The 25,582-nt window shown below is 42.6% G+C and overlaps 1 protein-coding gene across 5 annotated transcripts in view; it reads right to left on the bottom strand.

The window, feature by feature from the left end:
* Positions 1-25,582, bottom strand: part of LOC137424695 (AP2-associated protein kinase 1) — a 124,005-nt gene that overhangs the window by 15,904 nt on the left and 82,519 nt on the right. For 3 of the 5 annotated variants that reach the window (XM_068112417.2, XM_078775797.1, XM_078775799.1), the window contains exon 12: positions 563-690. In XM_068112417.2, coding sequence (XP_067968518.2) covers positions 563-690 — 128 coding nt within the window. The remainder of the gene's footprint in view (positions 1-562; positions 691-25,582) is intronic. The other 2 variants (XM_078775800.1, XM_078775798.1) reach the window with 1 other exon arrangement.

Here is a 25,582-nt window from a genome sequence, read left to right as displayed (position 1 = left end):
AGGTGAAATTCGCTACACGTTATATGCAACAAGTGTAGAGTAAAACGAGTGTTCATTTACGTCCGTATGATGTCTAATAAATAAAGAAGATTAAAATATAAGCACACCTGACACTAGACCGAGGCTTCAGACTTTGGCACGCTCACGAGGCTACGCCGTCAAAATAAACGGTTCCAACCCATCGTTTTTGACGGGCTTTTTAAAAGCAAAGAATAATTTTCAATTAATATATGAAAAAAAGAAGAAAACAACAGCCAAACAGGAGCGCATTTTATATCAACTTGAGAATGAATATCGATGCGGTGTCCAACACATTGTGTCAACCATTTGTGAGGGGTTCTTATCTTCTCCCTCCAGTTAGAAAAACGAAAACAACAAAAATTTGAAGAATGCAATGTAATGAGCCAAATAGCACAAAAGAAAAACATATGGCAAATTTATCAATTTAAAAACACCATTAGATAACAATATCGTGAGTTTGAGGGGGGGGAACGTACGAGCAAATTAACTCAAAGGGCAAAGCATAAAAGGTTCAGTGATTAACTTGGGATCTGCCACTCACTCTGGGACCCTTTCTGGAGAGCAAGTCATGACCAAGACAGCGGTATGCTTGGAAGATGACACATGACCTTTGTTTCCTGGCAAAGATAGGGAAGAAGCACAGTTTTCCGAAATGTCGTCTCGTGACTGCTTGGGAGAGGTGGAGAAAAGAGGAAAAAGGGAGAGGGAAGGGCATTTCAGGTTAGAAGAAAAGGTGAATAATGACAGGTAAATGTAGCAAAGAGAGAATAAGAGTGTGAAGACAAGAAATAGAGAAATAATATGGAAGATAAGTAGGCAGGAAACAATAGTATAAATGAAGATGGGGAAATTAAAACAACTCCTAGCTGTATGCGATGAAAAGAAGAATGGTTATGATAAAGAGGTAAACAAGGGGATCAGCAATATTATATGAGGTAAAGACGATCCAAGGAAATTTAATTAAAAAGAAAAAAAATATTCCCAAAACCTTGAAATCCATACAAAAAGAAACCACCGAGCGACGTCAACGAGGCCTAAATAGGACAATTTAATTATGAAAGCAAACTTTTAAAAACTGCCATTACACCCTCTACCCACCTCCACGCATTTGCCCCCACCTGAATCCTCCTCTGCACCTCTGCCTCTGACTTACCATCTTCGGTCACTGTTCCAGCCAGATACTCAAACCTATTTCCCTGTCTGATCTCCTTCCCCTCCAACCTGATATTCCTTTATTTTCTTTGCTGCCAAACCCACATCACCTCCATCTTCTCAATTGCTCATTTTCAGCACATGTTTCTCAAATACCTCCTTCCACTCCCCCAGTACTTCCGGCATCTCCTGCCCACTCTCCACCACAACAGCCAGATCGTCCGCATACAATATCCTCCCTAGAATATCTTTCAAGTTTACCTTCCTGCTTACCAGCTCCATCACCATGATCAACAGGAGTGGGCAGAGAGGACTTCCCTGTCTCAAACTGATGTTCACATTGAACTTCTCCGACATCCCAGGACCAACCAAGACGCTTCCCTTCATTCTCTTGTACATCCCGTCCACCAACCTAACTCTGCTTCTATTACTCCCATCCATCTCAGTGTTGCCAACACAATCTCTTGGGACAGTGTCGTAGGCCTTCTCCAGATCCACAAATCCCAATGCCATTTCACCTTGCACCTCCAACCACTTTTCCACAAGCTGTCTCAGCGTGAACATCCAATCTGTCATTCCCCTACCCTTTCTAAACCCCTTGCTGCTCTTCACAGATTTCCTTCTCCACATTCTTCCTTATCCTCCTGTCCAGAACCCTCTCCAGCACCTTTATGACATGACTAAGGAATGTAATGCCCCTGTACTTCCCCAGACCATATCGGCACAATTAACCCTGTACTCCACCCCTCTGGAATTGACCCATCTTATTCATACATTCAACAACCTTCTTCATCCACCTGACTATGGCTTCTCTTGCTGCAATTATCATTTTTGTACATACCTTATCAATGCCTGGCACCATTCCCTTTTTCATCCTCTTCAATGCCATCCATACTTCCTCTTCCGTGATTTTAACCAACTGCACTTTTCCCTCCACATAACTCGGTAGCCCCAGCTCGCTGTTGCTTCCTCCCTGGTTCAACAGCTGTTTGAAATATCCTTCCCACACCTTCAATACTGCACCCTTCTCTGTCACTAGCCTCCCGCCTACATCCTTAATCACCGCCCCTCCCTGTATATTCTTGCCGTCGTTTATAGATCATCTTCCTCGCACCATCCTCCTTCAACTTATTGTGCACCTCCTCTTCCATATCATTCCTCACCTAATCCACAGCTCTCCTTGCTGCTCTCTTTTTCTACCCATACAACTGCAGCAACCCCGCATCCGGTTGCCTCCCTCTATCCTCTTCCAAACCACCTCCTTTTCATCAACTGCCGTTGCTACTTTCTCCGTCCACCATACCTGTTTCTATCCCCCGATGATGCACCCTTTGCTGACGTCATTCCACACAACACTTCTGCAATTCGCCTAAATGTCTCTCCGTACTTCTTGCACTCCTACTCCAAACCTTCCGCTTCTTCGCCAAGTTGGTCATACCTGGCCCTTACCCTCTCCTTGTACTCTTCGGTGATGTTTCCGTTACACTTCCCCCACTTAATAACCTTCCAACCCCTGCTCTTAACCTCCCTCCTTTTCCTCATCCTCACCACAAACACCACTAGTACATGGGCTTATGTATATTTGTGGACCGTTTTGCTAGATTCTTGGCAACAAGGCTTAAATCACTCTAAATAGCATATAAAATTAAAAAATTGCTGTTGCCAAATTTTCACGACATCTTCATGGCGGCCATCTTGGATTTCAAGATGGCCACCATTTCGGACCTATTTTGCCTTATATCTCACTTATTAATCAAGGTATCAGCACAAGAATAGTGTCCTTACCCACATTTTCGGGGTCAAGGAAGACAATGGTAATAATCAAATTTCAGCTGGATGGCCAACATCTTTATAATTTCAAGATGGCCACCATTTTTTAATCTAGTTTTGCCCAAACTCCAGGTCAAAGCCATACTTTAAAAGGTTTTCATGTATATCAGGTTTAAATATAAATGTCCTGGTATTGAATCTATTTACTTTTACTCACAGGTACTTACATTTTTAGATAATGGTTAGGATTGGATTGGGAGGGGGTGGATAGGAAGTGGGTGGACAGGGGAGTTCTTCTGCCAGATCCACACCCAAATATTATCTAAAGAATCAAGCTACCGTACATCTAGTTTTAGTCAAATATTATTCCTGAAACTGTGTTGGATGACTTTTTAACAATCTTTATTCTTTTCAGATATGCAGCAGACGACCTTGAGAAGTTGCATTCTTGGATAACTGTGGAGGAAGAATGACTGCCGTCATCATGACCACGCCAGAGGAACCTGCTGCTAAAAAGAAGCCCATTGACTTCAGTCTTTGTTTGCTATGCCAAGGGAAGAAATACATAAAAAGGAAAGTGCTTGAGCCTTTAAGCACACCACAGGCAGATACATACGAGACATTTTTGCGAAATCTCACCAAACGAGATACATACAGGAATCCGACATATGTGGCCATAAATCAAAGACTGCAAGGCTTATCCGCTGGTGATCTGATGTCAAGAAAAGCATTATGGCATCGGAGCTGTTACGGTATGCTGACACATATACAGCATATTGAACGTGATAAAGGACGATATGAACAAGCCACAAGTCAAATGGACACTCGTGTTCTGACCGGAGGTAAGAAACGAGGAAGACCATCAACAACTCCTATTCCAGAGGAAGCCTCCTGTTCAGCACCAGCAGAAAGGCAGACACGGTCGACAGTACCATCATTCTGCCGGAATATGTGCTTTTTCTGTCAGACTGTGAAACAGGACAAAAAGACCGGGACAGAAGAGATACGCTGTGAGTGTAGAAGCAAAGATATTGGTAGGTCAGTTAAACAGATTGTGGAAAACAGTGACAACAGTGTCTGGAAACTCAACCTTGCGGACTTTCTCGTTGAGTGAGATTTTCTTGCAAGGGACATAACCTACCATAAGAGCTGTTTGACCTCCAACTGGAGTCGCTACGTGCAAATGCCACAGCGCAAAAATTGTGCAGGTGACCAAAGTGGTGATGGGGACTTAGGACAGAGAGAGAGATTTGTATCAGCTGAAATTGAGTTCTTCGCTGAATTACAGGATTGCATCGATGATGGACAGTTTGTCTCAACACCCGAGGCTGATGAGGTCTACAGTAACATGATGCGGGACTATGGTATTCAGAATCACAGCATCACCAGGGGCAGGCTGTTACAGAAGATCCGTGAGAACATTTGTTTTGATATTACCGATGGTCAAAGCCAAAAACCTTCTGTCATTCATGGCAAAAAGGCAAGGACAGCAATAGATGCTGCAATAAAGGAGAAAAATATCAAAGAAGACATGTTGCAGATATTCAAATGTGCAAAGTGTGTACGACAATCCATTCTTCACTCTAGAGATGTTGAAAAGGCATGGACATTTCAGGGATCTTTACTGGATTACAATGATTCGGATATTCCATGTGAGTTGTTCACTCTCATCCGATGGATAATTCAGGGAGCACAAGCTGCTACAACTGCATCACGAGCCGATGAACTATGGAAAACATGCATGATAATATCGCAGACTGTGGTTCGAGAATGCAAGTCACCTCGACAGGTTTCACTCGTGCCAAAAACGCCAGAGTCGTCATTTCGGCAAATGAATGACAGTCCATATGCTATTGGAATGTCGCTCTATATGTACCATAACTTTTGGAGTCAGAAAGCTGTAACATTGTTGCACAAATGTGCAGTTGGCATTTCATATGATCGAGTGTCAAAGGTGTGCAATGCCATTGCAGGAGCCATCCAGGAACGGATTTTGACATTTGGTGTATACGTACCACCCGGGCTTATGAAGGATAGAAGAATCCGTGCATCGTTGGACAACATCGATCTTCAGGTTGACACAGTATGGTACAGGGAGCTTCCATGGGCTGGCTGCTGGAGTGTATCAATCTAGAACCAGTGGTGAAGCAGTAGTTGGGCCTTTGATCTTCAAGAAGAGCACGTCATCGAATGCACTTTCCAATGTTCCAAATACGATTATAGAACTTACTGAGTGCAGTATCGAAGGCAACCCAAAGCCACACTCGTCCAATGTACAACCACCTCAAAGTTGGAATGTTTAGTGAAGAGGTTACGATAGCAAAGAGCAATGATCTTGGATGGTTGTTGGCACGACACCTGAATAGGGCACCAACAGATGCCGATACTAATGAGACAGAGCCCACAATTGGTTCCAGCACTGGCAACATCCAGGAAAACAATAGAGGAGAGGTCAAAAACCTGGACAATGATCTGCAAGGCAGTCATTCTGCTGAGCTTCCTGAAGCTCTGGATTCAGAAAGAGATCAATCAGTGCCAATTTGGTCTGCCTACAACTCCATTTTGAGAAACAATTCTCCAGAAATGATGTCAGCAATGATTGACAATGCATATTTGATGCCAATCATCAATGCTGCACCACAAGATTGGTCTACATTGGTAACTGGCCTTGAACAGCTTCAAAGATTGAACCAGATAGTGTGTCCTGGAACGCCTACTGTAGTAACTTTAGATATGGATCTATACAAGAGAGTTTTGAAGCTAGAGCACCTAGATTCACGATATAGCAACAGATGGATTCTTTGCCCAGGTGGATTCCACACTGCCATCTGTGCCCTTAGGTGCTTAGGCCATTCAGTAGAAGGCAGTGGACTTGATATGGCATGGCAAGAAGCCGAGCTATACAGCTCTGTGACAACTTCTCAGATCATCAATGGCAATCACTATAATCGGGCTGTCCTTGCACATCAGATAACTCTCCAAACACTATATGATCTTTGGATGGACGCATTCTTCCAGGACCACCCGGAAACTCTTGGGGCACTTCAAACAGGTTCTAAGACACTGAGTGATGCCTGCAGAGATGGTGGAGATATTCTGAAGGCACATCAGGACTTCCTAGTGTGGTAGAATAAATCTTTATACTATGTAACTAGTTATGAGATTGGTGAGTGAACCAATAGGTGGTCGTAAGAATGTTAGGAATGTATCTCGCTCTGTTAAAGCTGGGAGTCCGTTGTCCACCTCCTGTACAGCCCCGGGCTAGAGCACCCTCCTATTGTGAGGTAAATGGAACTCACAGCAGGAGGGGAGCGAGTTGATGCCAGGAGGGCGATTGTGGATGACCAAGGAGCTTCAGCGCACGGAGGATCAACATTCAGCGCACAGGGGATTAACTCCAGTTTGTCCATATAAACCAGAGCAAACTTTGAGTCAGGACACTTGTCATCAGAAGCTCTGCCCGAAGGAATGAACGCGTACCACGAGTACGGCGCTGCGGAGAAGACATCGGCCAAGGAAGAGGGACTATGCGGATAGAGTTATCAGGTCCATTGAGTTAAACGGTAGTTATTTGGTATTGGAATGAAGTGAACAACCAGTTAATAAAGTCTAGACCTTGTGTAAAACCTGTTTCCGGTCATTGGAGTCTTGAGTCCCAAACACACTTCCACGACAATTTGGCGAGCCAGATAGGGGTCAATTTGGACACAGCATCTGAAAAGGTAAGAGTTATTCTTTGTTATCCTTGTCCAAAATATGATCTACGAACCTGCGTTTAGTTCTTGTACATACATGGTGGAGGAGGTGGTGGTGGGCTTCCCGGCGCACCGATGCCGCGATATAGGTAACATAACGATAATACAAGGAGTGTAACATATTTTTGTCACGACCGTCCGAGGTAAAAGTCACGGATGGAACGTTTTAAACGATTGTAGCTATTATTCGTGGGTTTTTCTAATGATTTCGGTAAAATACGTATTTTTCCTGCGCTGTGTAATTTTTCTGACACGCGCCACTGATGTGCGCGAAGCGAACGAATGTCTACCTGCATTCGCCTCTGTAATTGAGACGGCGTCTTTGTGAAGATTAGTGCGTAGTCACATAAAGACGCTGGTCATTAAGGGCCTTGCTGTGAACTGGGGGCAAACGGGGCATGAGTGCACCATGCGACCATTTGCTCCCAAGTCTTGTAAGGCCGGTACATTTGTTTAGCACTTGGGATACAGATATTTTTTCTCCATAATACAGATATTTTTTTCTCTCTCATTCAAATTGGATGAAAATCGCACTTTTATATTTTCCCCCATTCCAATGTGCTCATATCTGTGGTACGGCTGGTGGGATTTAGATAAATTAAACGAAATTGTGTAGGACCAAAGCCGTGGGTACAAGGTTTCCCGCCATTTTCTAAAACACCTAAAACTCGTTCGATCAACAAATAAATTCATGACAGACAACCCCATCTCATACCGGTCCAGAATTATTATGAAAGATGGCGATTGAATGAAAAAAAAAAAAAAAAAAATTGCATACCAACACTCCCTCATTGTCCCTCACTTCCATGTCGGCTACCTATGCTCCCTCCCTAAACCCGCCCCTCCTCCTCCCTCTCTCTCTCTGTCTGTCTCTCGCTGTCTCTCCCCCCTCTCTTCAAACGTTTTGGGAACATTCAAATGTTGGGTTTTGCTAACGTTTCCACAACGTCGCTACAACGTTTCACTTTCGTTGTTGCAACGTTTTGCTCCAACGTTTTGGGAACATTCAAATGTTGGGTTTTGCTAACGTTTCCACAACGTCGCTACAACGTTTCACTTTCGTTGTTGCAACGTTTTGCTCCAACGTTTTGGGAACATTCAAATGTTGGGTTTTGCTAACGTTTCCACAACGTCGCTACAACGTTTCACTTTCGTTGTTGCAACGTTTTGCTCCAACGTTTTGGGAACATTCAAATGTTGGGTTTTGCTAACGTTTCCACAACGTCGCTACAACGTTTCACTTTCGTTGTTGCAACGTTTTGCTCCAACGTTTTGGGAACATTCAAATGTTGGGTTTTGCTAACGTTTCCACAACGTCGCTACGTTTCACTTTCGTTGTTGCAACGTTTTGCTCCAACGTTTTGGGAACATTCAAATGTTGGGTTTTGCTAACGTTTCCACAACGTCGCTACAACGTTTCACTTTCGTTGTTGCAACGTTTTGCTCCAACGTTTTGAGAACACTCAAATGTTAAGTGAATCGGATGAGAATTCACGAGTTATTTAATTATTAGCGATTAATGAAGTACTTATTTAATTAATTACATTTCTTTCTCTTCTGACCATTAACTCAGGCACCTTGTGAGTTAGGAAGCTGATAATTGGACATTACAATGACCAAGTGATGTGGCTATCAAGGATAATTTCGATTTATTGATTAATAATTTAATAAATTAATTCGTTGATTTTATAAATGACTTATTTAATTAAAATTCCTAAGAAATACATCTTCGGATGAAGTACTTGCAGATTGGTTATGCTATGAGCCAATTGATTAAGGAAAAAAATATTTTGTGACGGCCATATTGGAGTTAGTGGAAAATCTTTAAAAATCTATTTTTTTCTCATTTCTGACCTATTGAGCTGAAACTTGGCACACATATACTACACCCCAAGGCAAAGAACGCTCTTTTCTCTGAAGTTTCATTTTCTGATTAACTAGTCTACGACGCACCAATTAAAAAAAAAAGAAAAAGAAAAAAGTGCTGACTCTACATTTCTTGTATTTAATAATATTGTGATGCCATGAACTTGGTGTCGACCTGCAGGCCAAACCGTTGGTCAGATGAGCTCGATACCTTGACCAATTATAGTAAGTCACTTGATTGGATGCATATATTAATTATGACATCATAAGTCACGTGACATGGCGGCCAGGCTGGATTTCTTGAAAACCTTTAAAATGCATCCCTGCATTCATTTTTCGATCGATTGAGTTGAAATTTTGAACAATCGGATCTGGACTGTCGTTGTTAACGACTCTGGCATGCACCCGTCCAATCAGGATGGAGCGGTATGGTCCCCGGATCATCACTGCCCACAGTTTTAATTAGTTTTACTTTTACCTTTCACTCTTTCTGTTCATTGTTCTCTTGGTCATACAATTTTTTGAAGACATGCATGTCATGATATAGGAAATGTTTGTTCTGTTGAACGGAAGAAATGTGGGTAATTTAATTCAATGTGGTAGGTGGGCAACACCACAAAGCATACCTCTTTTAAGGTGTGTATAAACCCTGGAACATTCCAGCAATCAATACGATGCTGAAATGGTGTAATTTAATTCAATGTGGTAATTTAATTCAATGTGGTAGGTGGGCAACACCACAAAGCATACCTCTTTTAAGGTGTGTATAAACCCTGGAACATTCCAGCAATCAATACGATGCTGAAATGGTGTAATTTAATTCAATGTGGTAATTTAATTCAATGTGGTAGGTGGGCAACACCACAAAGCATACCTCTTTTAAGGTGTGCATAAACCCTGGAACATTTCAGCAATCATGACGATTTTCTCATGTCACCTGGAATGGTGTAATATTGTGTAATATGGTCGACCTTGGGTTTGTTTGGGTTTGTTGTTTATTTTTGTGGGTATATATTTTTGTGTATTTTGTATATATTTTCACGACAAATTCCAGTTAACATCCTGCAAAATTTGCTCGTTTTTCTGGCCGAGTCGAAATTGCGTTGAGTTCCTATGGCATGCGCCATTAAAAGCGCTGTGTAATGGTTGAGCTCCCTTTATTTCGTTTTGGTCACGCGGATGAGCAGACAAAATGACGAATGCTGCGGTTGGAGCAGTAGAAGCGATTTTTCTTTTTAATTGTTTAATGATTATATATTCGATATTGTTATGACTTATTGTCAATAGGTATACTAAGTGGTCAGGAGGTAGCCTTTTGCTATGTACAGTTTATTTTATTATTGATTATACCACATAGCTGTGGTGATAAAGGAAATGTTTGTTTTTCAAATAGATGATTATGATATGACCATGATTATAAAATCATGATGATTATTATGAATGATATCATAGGGTTCCAATGCAGAATGATTGCACGAACTTGGAAAAGAACTTTCAAGCCCTATGGGATAAATTGGGTATTACAAGATATGGAGTTTCAAAATTTAGCATGATTGAAGGAATTTTACAGTCCCATTTCAGGAGTTTTACGAAATTTAGATTGCCAAGAGATTTTGGGTACTATTAAAAGAAAAATGATGAGATATGTTTCCCAATGAACTTTAATATCTGCCATCCATTTTGGCTGTCTCACGAATGAAGGATGAGTTGCCTTTAGTGGTTGCAAAGAAAATTTGTGGAGACGAGGCAAAATGGGAAAATATGTCAGATATGACCCTAGGACAGAACAGTGATTCGTCAATTGACATGAGGTATGAACCAGAGGTGACGACCGATGATCTTCAATCTCAGTCAATAGATGGACCTGTCCTGACATCATTGGGGAAAGGGCTTATGCAAGGAGTCATCCAAAATGATTAATTTAATTTATTGATGAATATTGATAAATTAATTGAAATTGAATAATTGAAGTGATTAAATTGAATAAATTTAATTGAATAAATTTAAATTGAATAAATTTAATTGAATAAATTTAACTGAATAAATTGAATTGAATAAATTGAATTGAATATATTGATTGTTTGATTGATGAAAATGCGGTCTCAAGAAAGAAGCTTTGATATCTTTGTGAGATATTATCAATGTGAAGACAACCTTGGAAAATTGAGCAAGGTGGTGAGTTTATATATAGATATATATGTGCGGTTACCATTGTGTGATTTCCCCTTCAACAGAGCGGACACCTGAGGATTCACCCATTTCATACTGACCCTCTGGCTCATCTGCAAATACTGATCTGTGAGATTGGATTGTGCAAAAGCCACAGGTGAGAGAGATTCTCTGGAAATCACCGTTTGAACAGGTGGAGAGATCCTTCCTGGAGGTACGAGTGAAGCTTTAGAAGAACAAGCTACAACACATCCAACGCTACTTTGATAAAAGGCAGAATGGGAAATGGAGCCTGCAAGAATACACAAGGACAACCAGAGATTCCACAAAAAGGTACTTGTACACATCATATGTACGACCGTTATGGTGCCGAAGCTATAAGGCAGGTCGAGAATTGGTATTTGTGGACAAAGGGACATGCTGAGGAGTTTCCAAGAGATGGTACATTTGAGCGAAGTCGATTGGAAAGATTGGGTCAAAGATTGAAAGCCAGGAAGAGACAGAATCTAACGGTAGACTGGCTTGCATTCCATCTTTGGGATTGTGAATCCAGACAACGGGAACAGCAAGAACGGATAACGGATCTAGAACTTAAAATAAAAAGGATACAGGATACAGTGGAGGAGACAAATGCACAACTGCCCTCGAAATTAGGAATGAAAGTGACAGTTGTCCCATCTGATTTCCAGTTGTCTCCCCAAAAAGGACGGTACAGAGAATTTTTTCGTGTTTCAGGAGATAACGAGAGATTGCAGTGGCAACTCAGGGATGTAGAGATGCAGCCCAGCAATACAAGTGCACAGGTGCACAGACCAGGCAACGACAGAAACCGGTGTTTCAAGTGTGGACAGATGGGACATTGGAAAAGAGGATGTCCGTATACCAACAGGAAGACAAGTTCATAGGGTAAACCAAGATCAAGGGTACCAGTGCTTACCGATACCTCAGACAACGATTAGGCCTTCATTGCGACAAATCCCAAATGACGATTGACCTCAACAAATTAGATTACTGGACAAACATGAATAACTGTCGATGATTCTTGTGTCTGAAAAGTTTTCGGAGCAAGAATTATTCATTTTTCTTTTGCTTGTAAGCAAATTGATAATTAATTGATCAAATGCCAAAATTGGATCTTTTATGTTGGGCACAAAATTTTAAATTTACAAAGTTTGGAACAATTGCTTTGCAATTTTTTTTGACAAACCAAGTGACAAGTCACATGATGATCAGGTGGGAATTTCGGACTATTGTTCCGCACGATTGATAGGTCAGTGGTCGACTGACATACAAATGGGTGGGTAGTCAAATTTGGATAAATTATTGTGGGAACTGAAAGGGTAATTTCAATGTGACATCATAGGGGTTTTCTAAGAATAAACTTTTTGGTCCATTTGTGTATTAGCGTTTATAAAATTGAAGGACAAATTTTGAGAAATTCAAATAAAGTTGACACCCATCCTGATCTGTAAATAAGGGTTCCAACGCAAACAAATACGCATAATGCATGTGTGTGTGTGGGTATTTTGTGTGTCAATGTTAGTGTTTTTGTTTTTGTGTATCAATCTTACAAGATTGTTGACACCGACAGTGCGCCTTGTCTGAAAATAGATAGTTCCATGGGGATGGGATCGCATATCGAGAGAATTCGTAAAATAAAAATAGAAATATAATTTGATTATGAAAATTATCACTTTTGTCAAGGGAGATGGAGAATAAAGATTTGATTTGCTGAGTTATGAGCAGCTATTCATTAATAGTAAAAATTGGGAGTAATCTTGGGATTCCATTGTGATAGAATTTATATGAGAATCAAAGCTATTTATGGATATGAGCTTCCAAAAAAAAAAATGTGGGAGTAAAAAAAAATTAGCCAAATTTTGGAGAGGTCTTACACTGACTTCCCAGAGTACTCGGCTCACGGATTTTATATATATATAAACTTTAATTGTATCAGAATATAAATTGGGCTGTATGTATGGATGTGTATAAGGCATAGATGATATGGGAAAATAGTAAAGGAAATTTTGCTGGTTTGAACTATTGTGAGTTTTGAGTTCTGGAGTTCAAACAAAGTCACTGGTTAACAGATGAGAATGGATAGTAAATAAATTCTTCGATGCTGGGTAAATTAAGTACGATATTACTAAGACTTATGAGCTATTGTTCTTCCTTACAGCAGTGGGAAATTATTGGGAAAAAAAAATTAGATCCAACATAATGAATCTATAAATGAATGTCATAGGGATAATATCCTCAATTTGTACTAATTATTTGATTGTGGGTAAAGGAATTAATTTATCATAGTGGATTGTTAACAGCAGCCTGAAAATGTCCTGAGAGTGCATCCATGTAATCAGAAATCCCAGATTTGTTTTTACAAACAACATTTTGGTAGAGGTCTTGTGTGGACAAGCACTTACTTGGTAGATAAAAAACGGTACTGCATGCTGGCAGCCACTTTTGCGGCCATTTAGACCGAACAAATTGGGAGAAACTGTAATTGAATATGTAATTTACAGGTGAGTATTTGGGAAGAAAAAGGGAATTTATTGAGATGAGAGACATTTTTCGAAGTTTTATTAAAGTGCTATAATATGACACTCGGCAAGGCAAACTATTGGATGGGAAAAATCAGATCTGGTTATAGAATAAATTTATTGACCCCTTGAAGTTAATTCTTCGAATCATTGTTTCACTGGCATTTTTAGTTCACATTGGAAATGGTTTGGTAGAGCTTTGGTTAAAACTTTTGGTTGCGGTATCTTGGAACGAATTGATAAACCATAGGAGATTGATAAGAATAGAAACAAATATGGACCCAAAATAGAAAGTTGGATTCATGCCTCTCATTGCAAGCAAGCACATGGGGCTAAGGTGGACGATCCCACAGAAAATGAGGCTGCACCTAGCAGCCTAGCAGAACATTCAGTGGCGGATAAATGATAGTCGTGATTTACATTCATTTGAATTACATTTTAACACTCCTTGCATTGATAAACATTACATTTTCAACATTTAATATTCCGACTTGAATTAGGGAAGATAGTGACATTTATTTGCCTACATGACATACCATTATCTACTGATATTAGCGCAACATGAGGGATAATGTATCACAACTACACTCATGATTAGGGGATTTAGTTCGACCACGGGAGATAGGGGGATCAGGGTAAGACAAATAATCTGATTTATGTTACATATTAAGGGATTTTTCTTTATTTACCTGTTAGGAAGCTTACAAAGGTTAGGAAGTTTGGTATATAATGTTGAATGTCATGGACATATAATTATGTTATAGGTATGAACATATACAAGGGGTAGCTCACATGTTTTACAGATGGCTACAGGTGGGACAAAGGGAAAGACCTTATCAAGACAAGCCGACAAATCAGGGGAAAACAGAGACTTCTACTTCGGATACTCCTTGAAAATGGTGATATTCATCCTAGGAATGAGTTCTCTAGTAGTGGGGACTCTGTGTTGCATGCATTGTTTTGGGGTAATAAGAGAACAAAACGCAACATTGGTGGCCGACATACAGATATATGATTATGCGGGACGACATAAGCAAAAAAGAAGTTTAATGGAAGAAAGGGACACACCTTTAGAACCCGATGGATTACACGGGATTAATACTTTTTTACATTTAGCCCACACAAGGGCTGATATAGCAAATGAAAGTAATTGTTGGATATGCACACAAATGCCGCATTCTAGTGAGAACGGAGTACCATTGGAGGCAGTTCCTTTTGGTTGGGATGAATTATGTAGTCGCTTCCCACAGAGGTTGGTAGCAACAATACGACCTGATTTACCAATGTCGATGATGCTAGGGGATGCTAGTTGGGAAAAAGGGGGATATCAATGTGAGGAATTTGAAGACAGTTATAGGCCTAAATATGGCAATGAAGTTATGCCCCCTTACGTAACTATTCAACAACAAATAAAAGGGCTCCTATGTTTCATCCGACATCGAACCACAGAGAATAATAAGTTGATGGGAAACTCCACCTGCCACCATTATAGTTACGAGTTGGGCTATATGAGATTGCTTGTCCCAGTAAAGGACACTAGCACAAAGATGATATCTTTGTATTGGGAAGGAACTTGGATGTCAGATACGACATGGACCTATAATAATACATATTTTATATGTGGACACAAGGCGTATGCATATCTCCCACTGACATGGTCAGGATCATGTTTTCTTGGGTTTGTGCTTCCACACATGCGCTTGTTAACAAAGTCACCAACGCATATCCTGCACTCCAGGCAGAAAAGAACTATTAGCATGGGGGAATGGGTTGGAATGGTAATATTTCCATTTTATGGAACCTGGAAGGCAGGGCGAGAACTTAGGCACATGGCATTGGCTATGGAGAAGTTGGCAAATAAAACATCTAGTGGATTGGAAAAACTTACGAGAGAACTGGCAGCAACAAGAACGATGGCATTACAAAATCGTATGGCATTAGATATGCTGTTAGCAGAAAAAGGAGGTACATGTGCAGTCATTGGTACAGATTGTTGTACGTACATACCTGATGATTCAGAAGAAATTTATAACATAGCCGATACAATCAGACAAGAGGGAGCAAGATACCACGATTATATAAAAGGGGGTGCCTTTGCATGGTTGGGAAACACATTTGGAGGGGTGGCAGCTAAGATACTCCAATATTTGTTTGTTGGTTTAGTAGTTATATTGGCAATTGTTTTAGTGGTGGCTTGCTTGAAAGCCTTAGTGACGGTGTGTTTGAATAAGGTAACCAACAACACGATGATAACGCATGAAGTGACAAATGAGGAAAGAAATGTGGAACCACAAGAGGAAGACTTTTATGGCGACATAAATACTGAGATTAAAAGATTAAATCAAGTGATGTTGCAAATGAATACAGTAGAATTAAGATAATGACATAACGACAATGTTATGAGTTGTGTCAATTACAAGATCAGTGAACTCATATCACCACGAGTGACACACTGTTAGTAAAAAAAAAAAAAAAAAAAAAAAAAAAGGGAAAAAGGAAAAGTGGGGAGAAATTATGATAATAATACATTATGCTTAATTTGTTGGTTTGGGAAAATTTGTTGGGAATTAGATATTCCTGTTTGTGATTGTAATCATATATAATATATTTTCTTTGAGTAGTGCTAAAATACCTGCACGAGTTAATTTTAGAACTATATTAACCTGAAAGCAATTGTGGATGCTATTCTTGTTATTTGTGGATGTGGATGTGGATGCTAAAATACATACCTGATTGAATATTATTTGTGTGACACATATAAATGAATATAACTTTTGAATGTTTTAAGGAAAAACAACAAATTGTTGAATGTGAAACTGTCGGCAGACATACATGATTATGCTGATTTCATGGTAAGATGTACCCTATCTGATTCAGTGTGTGTGGAAAGCAGATTCAGATGTGACTGAGCATAAGGATAAGACGAGATCACATTTTGAAGGGGGTGCTAACGGAATTGGGAAGAAGTTCGAAAAGAAAATTTGTGGCTAAAAATGAAGTTAATCGTGGCATACACCCTCTTTCTCAAAGAATGATGAAGACATTCTCCCGTGTAACTTGGAGATGGATGCTTACCTTCACCAAGGAAATTTATGTGACCATTTGCCTGGATCACACTGCAACATATGAAAGAAAGGCGATCACTTACTCTTGTTTGAAGGCTTCGAACATTCATCACATCAGAAGTTGCAGGACAACGACATTTTACCTGCAACCTCTGTGAAATGCGGGGACATATGTTATTACTTCACCAACTTCCGGGGAACCAGCATGGAGCTGCAAACAAACGGCTGTGCCCTTGTCACAGCAGCTGTGCACGATTCTGCTGGTTGCTCCTGGTATGGACCATGTATGACCTGAACACCATGGTCCCAACATCATTGTGGATGCATCCGGCATCCCTGTTCCACATCTTGCTGGCCAATCAACGTCACACCAATACTTGCTGCCCACTCACAATGAGGGAGGAGGCAAGTCGACTACAACTGGGCGAAGGCCTTGTTCAAGGAATCATTATGGTTCACAGCAAGAGTGGCAAGAATGCTACATGGAGAGCAGGGTCAGTCTATGACTCCGTGCAGTTATTACAACAGCAAGACCCTACACGAAGTAGTGCAGGTGCTATGAAGACATTAGGAGAAAATGTTTCATACCTGGATTCAAACACAAGTGATCAGCCCTTCCTTTCAAACAAAGTCAACATTTGTGTGGAGGCAAACGTTTTTGCCAGATGGTGCAGATGCTTTACAAAACTGGAAAATGAAGTGAAATTGTTGTATCTTGGTGATGGTGAAGTGTTGTTTTGAAAAGATATTTGTGATGCAAATGCAATAGATTGAACAATATGGAAGGAGTCAATGACCAACGAAATGTTTTGTGATTCTTGCAGGATGACGGTGTATGCCTAAGGAAATTGGATTACCAAAGTTATGGTTTGAATACTTGTATTGATGTTTACTTGTAGTGATTGATTGTTTACTTATACTTGTATTGATGTTTACTTGTAGTGATTGATTGTTTACTTATACTTGTATTGATGTTTACTTGTAGTGATTGATTGTTTACTTAAATTGATGTTTAGATTAATGGTTAATATAAACATAAAACAAAAAGATGAGGGATTGTGGTAGAATAAATCTTTATGCTATGTAACTAGTTATGAGATTGGTGAGTGAACCAATAGGTGGTCGTAAGAATGTTAGGAATGTATCTCGCTCTGTTAAAGCTGGGAGTCCGTTGTCCACCTCCTGTACAGCCCTGGGCTAGAGCACCCTCCTATTGTGAGGTAAATGGAACTCACAGCAGGAGGGGAGCGAGTTGATGCCAGGAGGGCGATTGTGGATGACCAAGGAGCTTCAGCGCACGGAGGATCAACATTCAGCGCACAGGGGATTAACTCCAGTTTGTCCATATAAACCAGAGCAAACTTTGAGTCAGGACACTTGTCATCAGAAGCTCTGCCCGAAGGAATGAACGCGTACCACGAGTACGGCGCTGCGGAGAAGACATCGGCCAAGGAAGAGGGACTATGCGGATAGAGTTATCAGGTCCATTGAGTTAAACGGTAGTTATTTGGTATTGGAATGAAGTGAACAACCAGTTAATAAAGTCTAGACCTTGTGTAAAACCTGTTTCCGGTCATTGGAGTCTTGAGTCCCAAACACACTTCCACGACACTAGCAACAACTGAGTCCATCAATCTAGAGGGACAGCATGCACAGTATGATGCTGACCATCAAAACAATCCAATGTACAGATGGGCCCGACTGTACATGGACCAGGTGATGCTGCTTCTGCAATTCTTACGCGCCAACAGATATGGTGATTGGGCACTGTATCTAGCTACACTTGAGAAACTGTGTGCACTATTCTTTGCATATGATCGTCTAGACTATGCTAGGCATATTCCAGAGTACCTGGCCAGAATGCAGAATATCAAGGACACAGATCCAGAGTTGTGGGAAGAGTTTTCTGCTGGTGGTTTCACAGTCAATACAAGTAACAGCATACCTTTCACAAGACTCAGTGTAGACCAGGCCATGGAACATCTGAATAAAGTAGCAAAAGGTCATGGCGGGATCAGTGGAATAACATCCACAGCTGCAACACTTAAGAAGTTCTGTCTGACAGCCCCCGAGCTCGCTCACATATCAAAGGAAATGGAACACCTGGCTGGAGTGTCTTCAGAGAAAACTGATAGGCATCATGGCCTTTCATCCAACAAAGTAGCCTACCAGGAACGATCAATTGCAAAGCTGAAAGCAACACTTCTCCAATGCAACATTTTCAAGTTGCACAACTCTGAGGATGTGTTTCAGACCTGCCTGTTCAAGTTGTTGACCAATGAGGTGATTCCTAAAGCTGTGGAGGAAGGAATTCTTAATGCAGAGAAATTCGGACAGGAGGCTTACAGTGCATTTGTAGAAAAGAGAATAAAGGGAAACCAAAACCTGTGGTCGACAATGACCAAATTGAAATTGCCATCTTGGAATTCGGTTGGCAAAGACCTGTTGGTGAAAACTGGTAGTGAGGTAGTGGCACTGAAAGTGACGACATCCCTGTTTGCTCGACTACTAGTCATTGCAAGGTCATCGAGGGAAGCAGTGGATCTAGAGTAAGTGGTAGGGGCACATGAACTGTCCAATAACAATAGAACTCTTCTCCAGCCAAATGGAATGGTCCACCCCACCACCGACAAGAGCAAGATCATATCACTCCTGGAGGGTCTTGTGAAATCCAGTGATGACACAAACTCAAGTGACCATGCTGAAGAACTTGCAGAACACCCTGAGAATGTGCAAGAAAGACCCAGGACATGCTTAATTGTTGATGGAATGGCGCTATTGCAAGAATTAATGAGTGTCAAGAAATTTCAGAACTGCAAGGAGCTAGGCACAGCGTATGTACAGCCAGCCGAATGCAGAGGACGTGCTTATGAGCAGCTTCGGGTTGTGTTTGACAATTACACAATTGATGCATCATTGAAGGAAGGAACAAGGGAACGTCGTAGAGGCAAGACCAAGGCAGTGAAAAACTATATTGTTGATGAGCAAACCAAAATCAAGGACACCAAGTCATTCCTTGCTAGTAATGTCACAAAGGATTCACTGACACTCTTCCTGGCAAATAGATTGATCAACAGTAGATCCTCCATGCAGATTGTAACGGTGACAAGGAGAAGTGTCCAGAGCAATTTTGAATGTGAAATTGCGAAAGAGGTCAGTAGCCAGGAGGAAGCTGACACACTCATGATTTTGCATGCAGTGCAACTTGTGAAAACAGGATTCATTGTGAGTATCTATTCCCCAGACACAGATGTGTTGTTACTTGCTCTACGTCAAAGTGATGACCTAGGAAGTGATGCCGCAGTTATCATGGGCACTGGAAAAAACCGTCGGAAAATCTTACTAAGGCCAATCTATGAACAGCTTGGTGCTCAGAGGGCAAAAGCACTTGTTAATTGGCATGCTCTCACCGGCTGTGACACCACTGGCCACATTCAGGGCAAGAGTAAAACAACTTGCTTCAAGGCATTCACTGAAAGTAGTCAAACAGTAGTGTCAGCAATTGCTCAGCTTGGAGAGGGTGATAAACCATCTGATGCTGTCCTAGAAAGATGTGAAGAGTATTTCTGTCGCCTCTTCTGTCCGAAAGGTGTCACAATAAGAAGTGCTGCTGAACTACGATGGCACCTATTCCGCCAGCTGAAGGCTGATCAGGGAGTCGAGAAACTAACACCAACTGCTGGTGCCTGAAAAGAGCATGTCCAGCGTGCTCATTTGCAAGCACACACGTGGGCACAAGATCTAACTCTAAATCCAACTGTGATCGACCCAAACACCTTGGGATGGGAAACTGTTGGAGGCGAATTGAGACCAGTCCTGACGCAGGTTGCAATTGCTCCAGCCTCAATTCTCCAACTTGTTCGCTGTGGCTGTGGACGAGCTGCAAAGAGTCCTAGCAAATTGTGTTCACGCAGGTGTTCATGCAAAGCTAGGAATGTAGTCTGTACCGAATTGTGTAACTGTGATGCTGATTTGGAGAAATGCTGCAACGCTGATGCCCAGCCTATTGGGAATGACATTGTGTTTGATCAGTAGAGAGCCCGTCGTTTGGATTTTTGATAGGAGTTGTTTGATGAAACAAACTGATTAACAAACTGTAGCATTGCTTTCAGAAAAGGCTTAAGTCTATGATGGTTGCTAGCCACCACAACTAGTCTTCATCAATTGTCTCAGACTAAGACACTAGGCTATGTTTGCTCATACTTTGATTACAAATGGCGGCCATCTTGAAATTATAAAGATGTTGGCCATCCAGCTGAAATTTGATTATCACCATTGTCTTCCTTGACCCCGAAAATGTGGGTAAGGACACTATTCTTGTGCTGATACCTTGATTAATAAGTGAGATATAAGGCAAAATAGGTCCGAAATCGTGGCCATCTTGAAATCCAGGATGGCCGCCATGAAGATGTCGTGAAAATTTGGCAACAGCAATTTTTTTATTTTATATGCTATTTAGAGTGATTTAAGCCTAGTTGCCAAGAATCTAGCAAAACGGTCCACAAACTTTGGTTTCCCAACATAAGCCCATGTACTACACAGGCTTGTGCTTGATGCTAACATGTTCTCCCACCACTGCCTTGCAACCCTCAACCTTCCACAGCTGTTGCTTCCTTACCACCACCAAATCCAGTTCTGTTCTGTGCTGCCCACTCCTATAGGTAATATTGTGGCTTTCCCACTTTTGAAAGAATGAACCAGCTATGGCTATCCCATTCCTTGCTATCAGCTCCACCAGCTTTTGACCTTCTCTATTATTTTTTCACCAACCAAATTTACCAACACATTCCTCTTCACTCGGCTCTGCTACTCCGACATGCACGTTAAAGTCCCTCGCAATGCACAGCATCACCTCCACCGAAACTATTCCCATCATCCTCCAGTGCATCCCTGAATTCCTGCTTCTCCGTCCTAAACAGTCCTGTTTGTGGCCCATATACTGACATAACACATACCATTTGCCTCTGTACCACCACCCATGCCATAACTATCCGTCCCTCCCATCTTTCTACTCTGATGACCACCTGCTTGCTGATCTCGTCCGAAACTATTACCAGCTCCATCATCTCCATTCTCTGCCTCCTTCTTCCAAAGTAAATTGCTCTCTCTCATGCACAGATTTATCCCATCTCTTCTTCAGTTGTCATACCCTTCCTCCCTTCCATGGTTCACGGAATCTTGTGGTGAGGCTGTTGCCCAGAAACAACTTGCCGTCGCCTCCTAGAAAGCAAATCCAACGGAAGGAAATCTCATTTCCTTTCACAAAGCCCGAAACAAGTGTGTGTCCACCCTCAGGAGAGCCAGGAAACAATATCTCTCCACTCTCAAGACCAAACTCTCAAACCTGTCTCCCTCTTCCAAATCCTGGTGGCATCTGGTCAAATCTGTTTTTGGTGTTTGTTCCCCCTCTATCCCCTCCCTCACCTCAAATGGCTACACAGCTGACTCCGCACGTGAAAAACCTGAATGCCTCAACTCTGTGTTTGCCTCTAAATCTTGTGTCCCAAACCCATCCCTCTCTGTACCCAACGTACCCAGTCGTACCCAGCTGCTCCTGGACTCTGGGTCCTTTCCTCCTGACAAGGTGGAGAAGTTTCCGTCAACCTTCGACTCTGATTCTGCAACTGGACCTGACGGCATCAGCCCACAGGTACTAAAAAATCCTGCTCTGCCGCTCTTTCACTCCGTCTCTCTGTTCTCTTCACCCTCTCTTTTGCTCAAGGTCATCTGCCATCAGCATGGAAATCAGCCAACATCACTGCTTTACACAAAAAGGTGCAAAAACAGATCCTTGCAACCACAGACCAATAAGCCTTCTCCCAATGGAATCCATCATTGCTTCGGATATCAAATCTTTCCTCTTCTCCAATGGCTTGATCTCTGATCATCAATTTGGTTTCAGACCAGGTCACTCGATTCTGGACATGCTGCTTCTGCTGTCTCAACAATGCATGGAGGTCCTCAATGCCAAACAGGAAATTAGAGCCGTCTCCCTTGACATATCACGTGCCTTCGATATGTTCTGGCACCCCGCTCTGCTCACCAAACTCTCTTCTTATGGTATCCATGGAAATCTCCACGCATGGATTGCGGACTTCCTCTCTAGTCATAGTCAACATGTGGCCCTGAATGGGTTTCTCTCATCTCCCCTTCCTATTCAGGCTGGAGTAACCAAAGGCAGTGTTCTGGGCCCTGTGCTTTTTCTGGTCTTCATCAATGATCTCTCTGACTCTCTTGAAAATCCTCTCTATCTCTTTGCTGATGACTCCACTCTCTGCTGCTCCATATCTCACCCCTCAGATCGGCAGTCTGCAGCCTCTTCACTCTCTGCAGACCTGGACAAAATCACAGACTGGTCAAACAAGTGGAACATGTCTTTCAATCCTGACAAATCTCACATTCTTACTATGTCTCTCCGAAAAGACAGACTGGACAACCCTCCCAACCACTTTCTGAACAATCCTCTCCAAGAAGTTCTGTCACTCAAGCTTTTGGGTCTCACTATCTGCCATGATCTTTCCTGGGAAAACCACATTTCAAATCTGGCCTCCAAAGACAGTCGCCGACTGGGCATCCTCCATCTTGCGAAGTCCTTTCTTGGCACACCTGAGCTCCTCACCACATACAAGGCTTTCATCCGCAGCTCAATGGAATACTGTTCTCCCCTCTGGGCCTGTGCTCCTGCCTCACACCTAGCTCGGCTTCATGCTGTTGAAACCAAAGCTTTCAGAATCATTGGAATCTCCCGTGATGAAGCTAACTCCGAGGGCCTTTCACTTACTCACCGCAGGCAGGTTGGTGGCCTTTCTGTCTTCTACAGACTCCTCTCCGGCCTTGCTCCCCCAGCTCTCTCTGGGCTCTGTCCCCCAAATATTCCTACAGGTCGCACAAGATTTGCCTACAGGTCGCACAAGAGGAAATATTTCATATCCGAAGCAATGATGGATTCCATGACTTTGCTGATAATTGGGAGAAGGCTGATTGGTCTGTAGTTGCTAGGATCTGTTTTTGCACCTTTTTGTGTAAAGCGGTGATGTTGGCTGATTTCCAAGCAGATGGCAGATGATCTTGGGCAAAAGAGAGGGTGAAGAGAACAGAGAGAGGGAGTGAAAGAGCGGAAGAACAGGATTTTAGGACCCGTGGGCTGATGCCGTCAGGTCCAGTTGCAGAATCAGAGTCGAGGGTTGACAGAAACTTTTCCACCTTGTCAGGAGGAAAGGACACAGAGTCCAGGAGCAGCTGGGTACGACTGGGTACGGTGGGTACAGAGAGGGATGGATTTGGGACACAAGATTTTGAGGCAAACACAGAGTTGAGGCATTCAGCTTTTTCACGTGTGGAGTCAGCTGTGTAGCCATTTGAGGTAAGGGAGGGGATGGAGGGGGAACAAACACCAGAAACAGATTTGACCAGACGCCACCAGGATTTGGAAGAGGGAGACAGATAAGAGAGTTCGGTCTTGAGAACGGAGAGATATTGTTTCCCGGCTCTCCTGAGGGTGGACACACACTTGTTTCGGGCTTAGTGAAAGGAAATGAGATTTCCTTCCGTTGGATTTGCTTTCCAGGAGACGAAGGCAAGTTCTTTCTGGGCAACAGCCTCACCACAAGATTCCGTGTACCATGGACGGGAGGAACGGTATGACAACTGAAGACGAGATGGGATAAATCTGTGCATGAGAGAGAGCAATTTACTTTGGAAGAATTCCCAGGATGAGTTGATGTCAGAGGCGGTAGAGATGTGAGACCAGTCCAGATGATTGATGGCTGCTTGAAGACCGTGCCAGTTGGCCTGAGTGAAATGCCAGACTCGTCGACGCTGAGGAGGCTCCCTGAGAATGTTCAGAGAGATGTCCACTTTAACAAGCACATTATCAGATGAGCCGATTGGAGCAGAAGAAGAGCAGCAGACATTTTCAGGGAAGTTAGTCATAACCAAGTCCAGAAGAGAAGATGCTCCGTTGACTGAGATCCGGGTCGGGAAATTGACAGATTGTGTCAGTCCCAGTGAGTCGCAGAAGTCCTTTGCTGAGGAGCCATGGCTGGTGAGAGAGGTACCACACCCAGCCAACTGGCATGGTGACAATTGAAATCACCACATATGAGGAAGAGAGAGTTGGGATGAGTAGATAGAAGTTGGTCCATATTTTCAGACAGCGAGATGTAGATGGAGTCATCACTGTTTGGTGGACGGTACAACACACATATGAACAAAAGGTGGGAGCGAAGGGGAAGCCGTAGCCAGAGGTATTCGTGGAGAGAGGGCAGTGCAGGGCGAGTGAGAAAGAGAGTTTTTGATAAAGATAGCACCCCCACCTCCAGGACGAGGATCAGGTCTATCATACCGGAGGAGGGAGTAACCCGGGAGAGATACTAAGGCATCAGAGACATCATGAAGGAGGAAAGTTTCTGTTAAGCAGATCACGTCTGGTTTGTGAGAAGCAACCTATATGGAGAGATCAGTTAAGTTTGAACGAAGGCCCCGGATGTTTGAGGTCCATACCGTTAATGAAGAGGAAGGGGGAGCATCGGATACAGAACAGGGGGGGGAGGGGGAGTGGTAGGGTAAGATGTGGAGGAGGAGGAAGAGGTAGGGAGAGCTGTTGAAGGTGTGTCAGAGATTTCAGAATAGCTCGGAGAAAGGGAAGGATGGGGCGGACAAAAGGTTTGATGGTGATTGGGTGAGGCACAGTAAGGTGTTATTTGAGGAGGGGGAAGAGCGAGGCAGAAGGTTGGGGGAGATGGAGGTGAGAGTTGGAAGGGGGAAGAAGTGGGGAGGACGCTTTGAGGAGGGGTGAGAGGGGGGAAATGGAGAAGAAATGAGGGTGGGGAGATTTGAAGGGGAGGGGTTAGGGGGGAGTTTAGGAGGGAAGGGACAAGGGGAGGGATTTGAAAGGGATGGGAGATGGGGGAGATTTGGAGGGGAGGGGTGAGGGGGGATTCTAGGAGGGGAGGTGTGAGGGGAAATCACGGAGGGGAGGGGTGTTGGGGGAGTTTAGGAGGGAAGAGGAAAGGGGGGAGATTTGAAAGGGATGGGTGATGGGGAGGATTTGGAGGGGAGGGGCAAGGGGGAAGATTTGAAAGGGATGTGTGATGGGGAATATTTGGAGGGGAGGGGTGATGGGGAATATTTGGAGGGGAGGGGTGAGATTGGATTTTGGAAAGTGTACAATTAATGGGAAACGAACATTTATTGCAAAATGAGTTTCTTGTGACCTTCGAGTCAAAAATACGTTTAAGGACGC

The sequence above is a fragment of the Myxine glutinosa genome, chromosome 4, assembly GCF_964187855.1.
Source record: "Myxine glutinosa chromosome 4, kmMyxGlut1.1, whole genome shotgun sequence".
Taxonomy (NCBI): Eukaryota; Metazoa; Chordata; class Myxini; order Myxiniformes; family Myxinidae; genus Myxine; species Myxine glutinosa.
The sequence above is the reverse complement of the archived record's forward strand: the minus strand, read 5'-3'. Positions and strand labels throughout refer to the sequence as shown.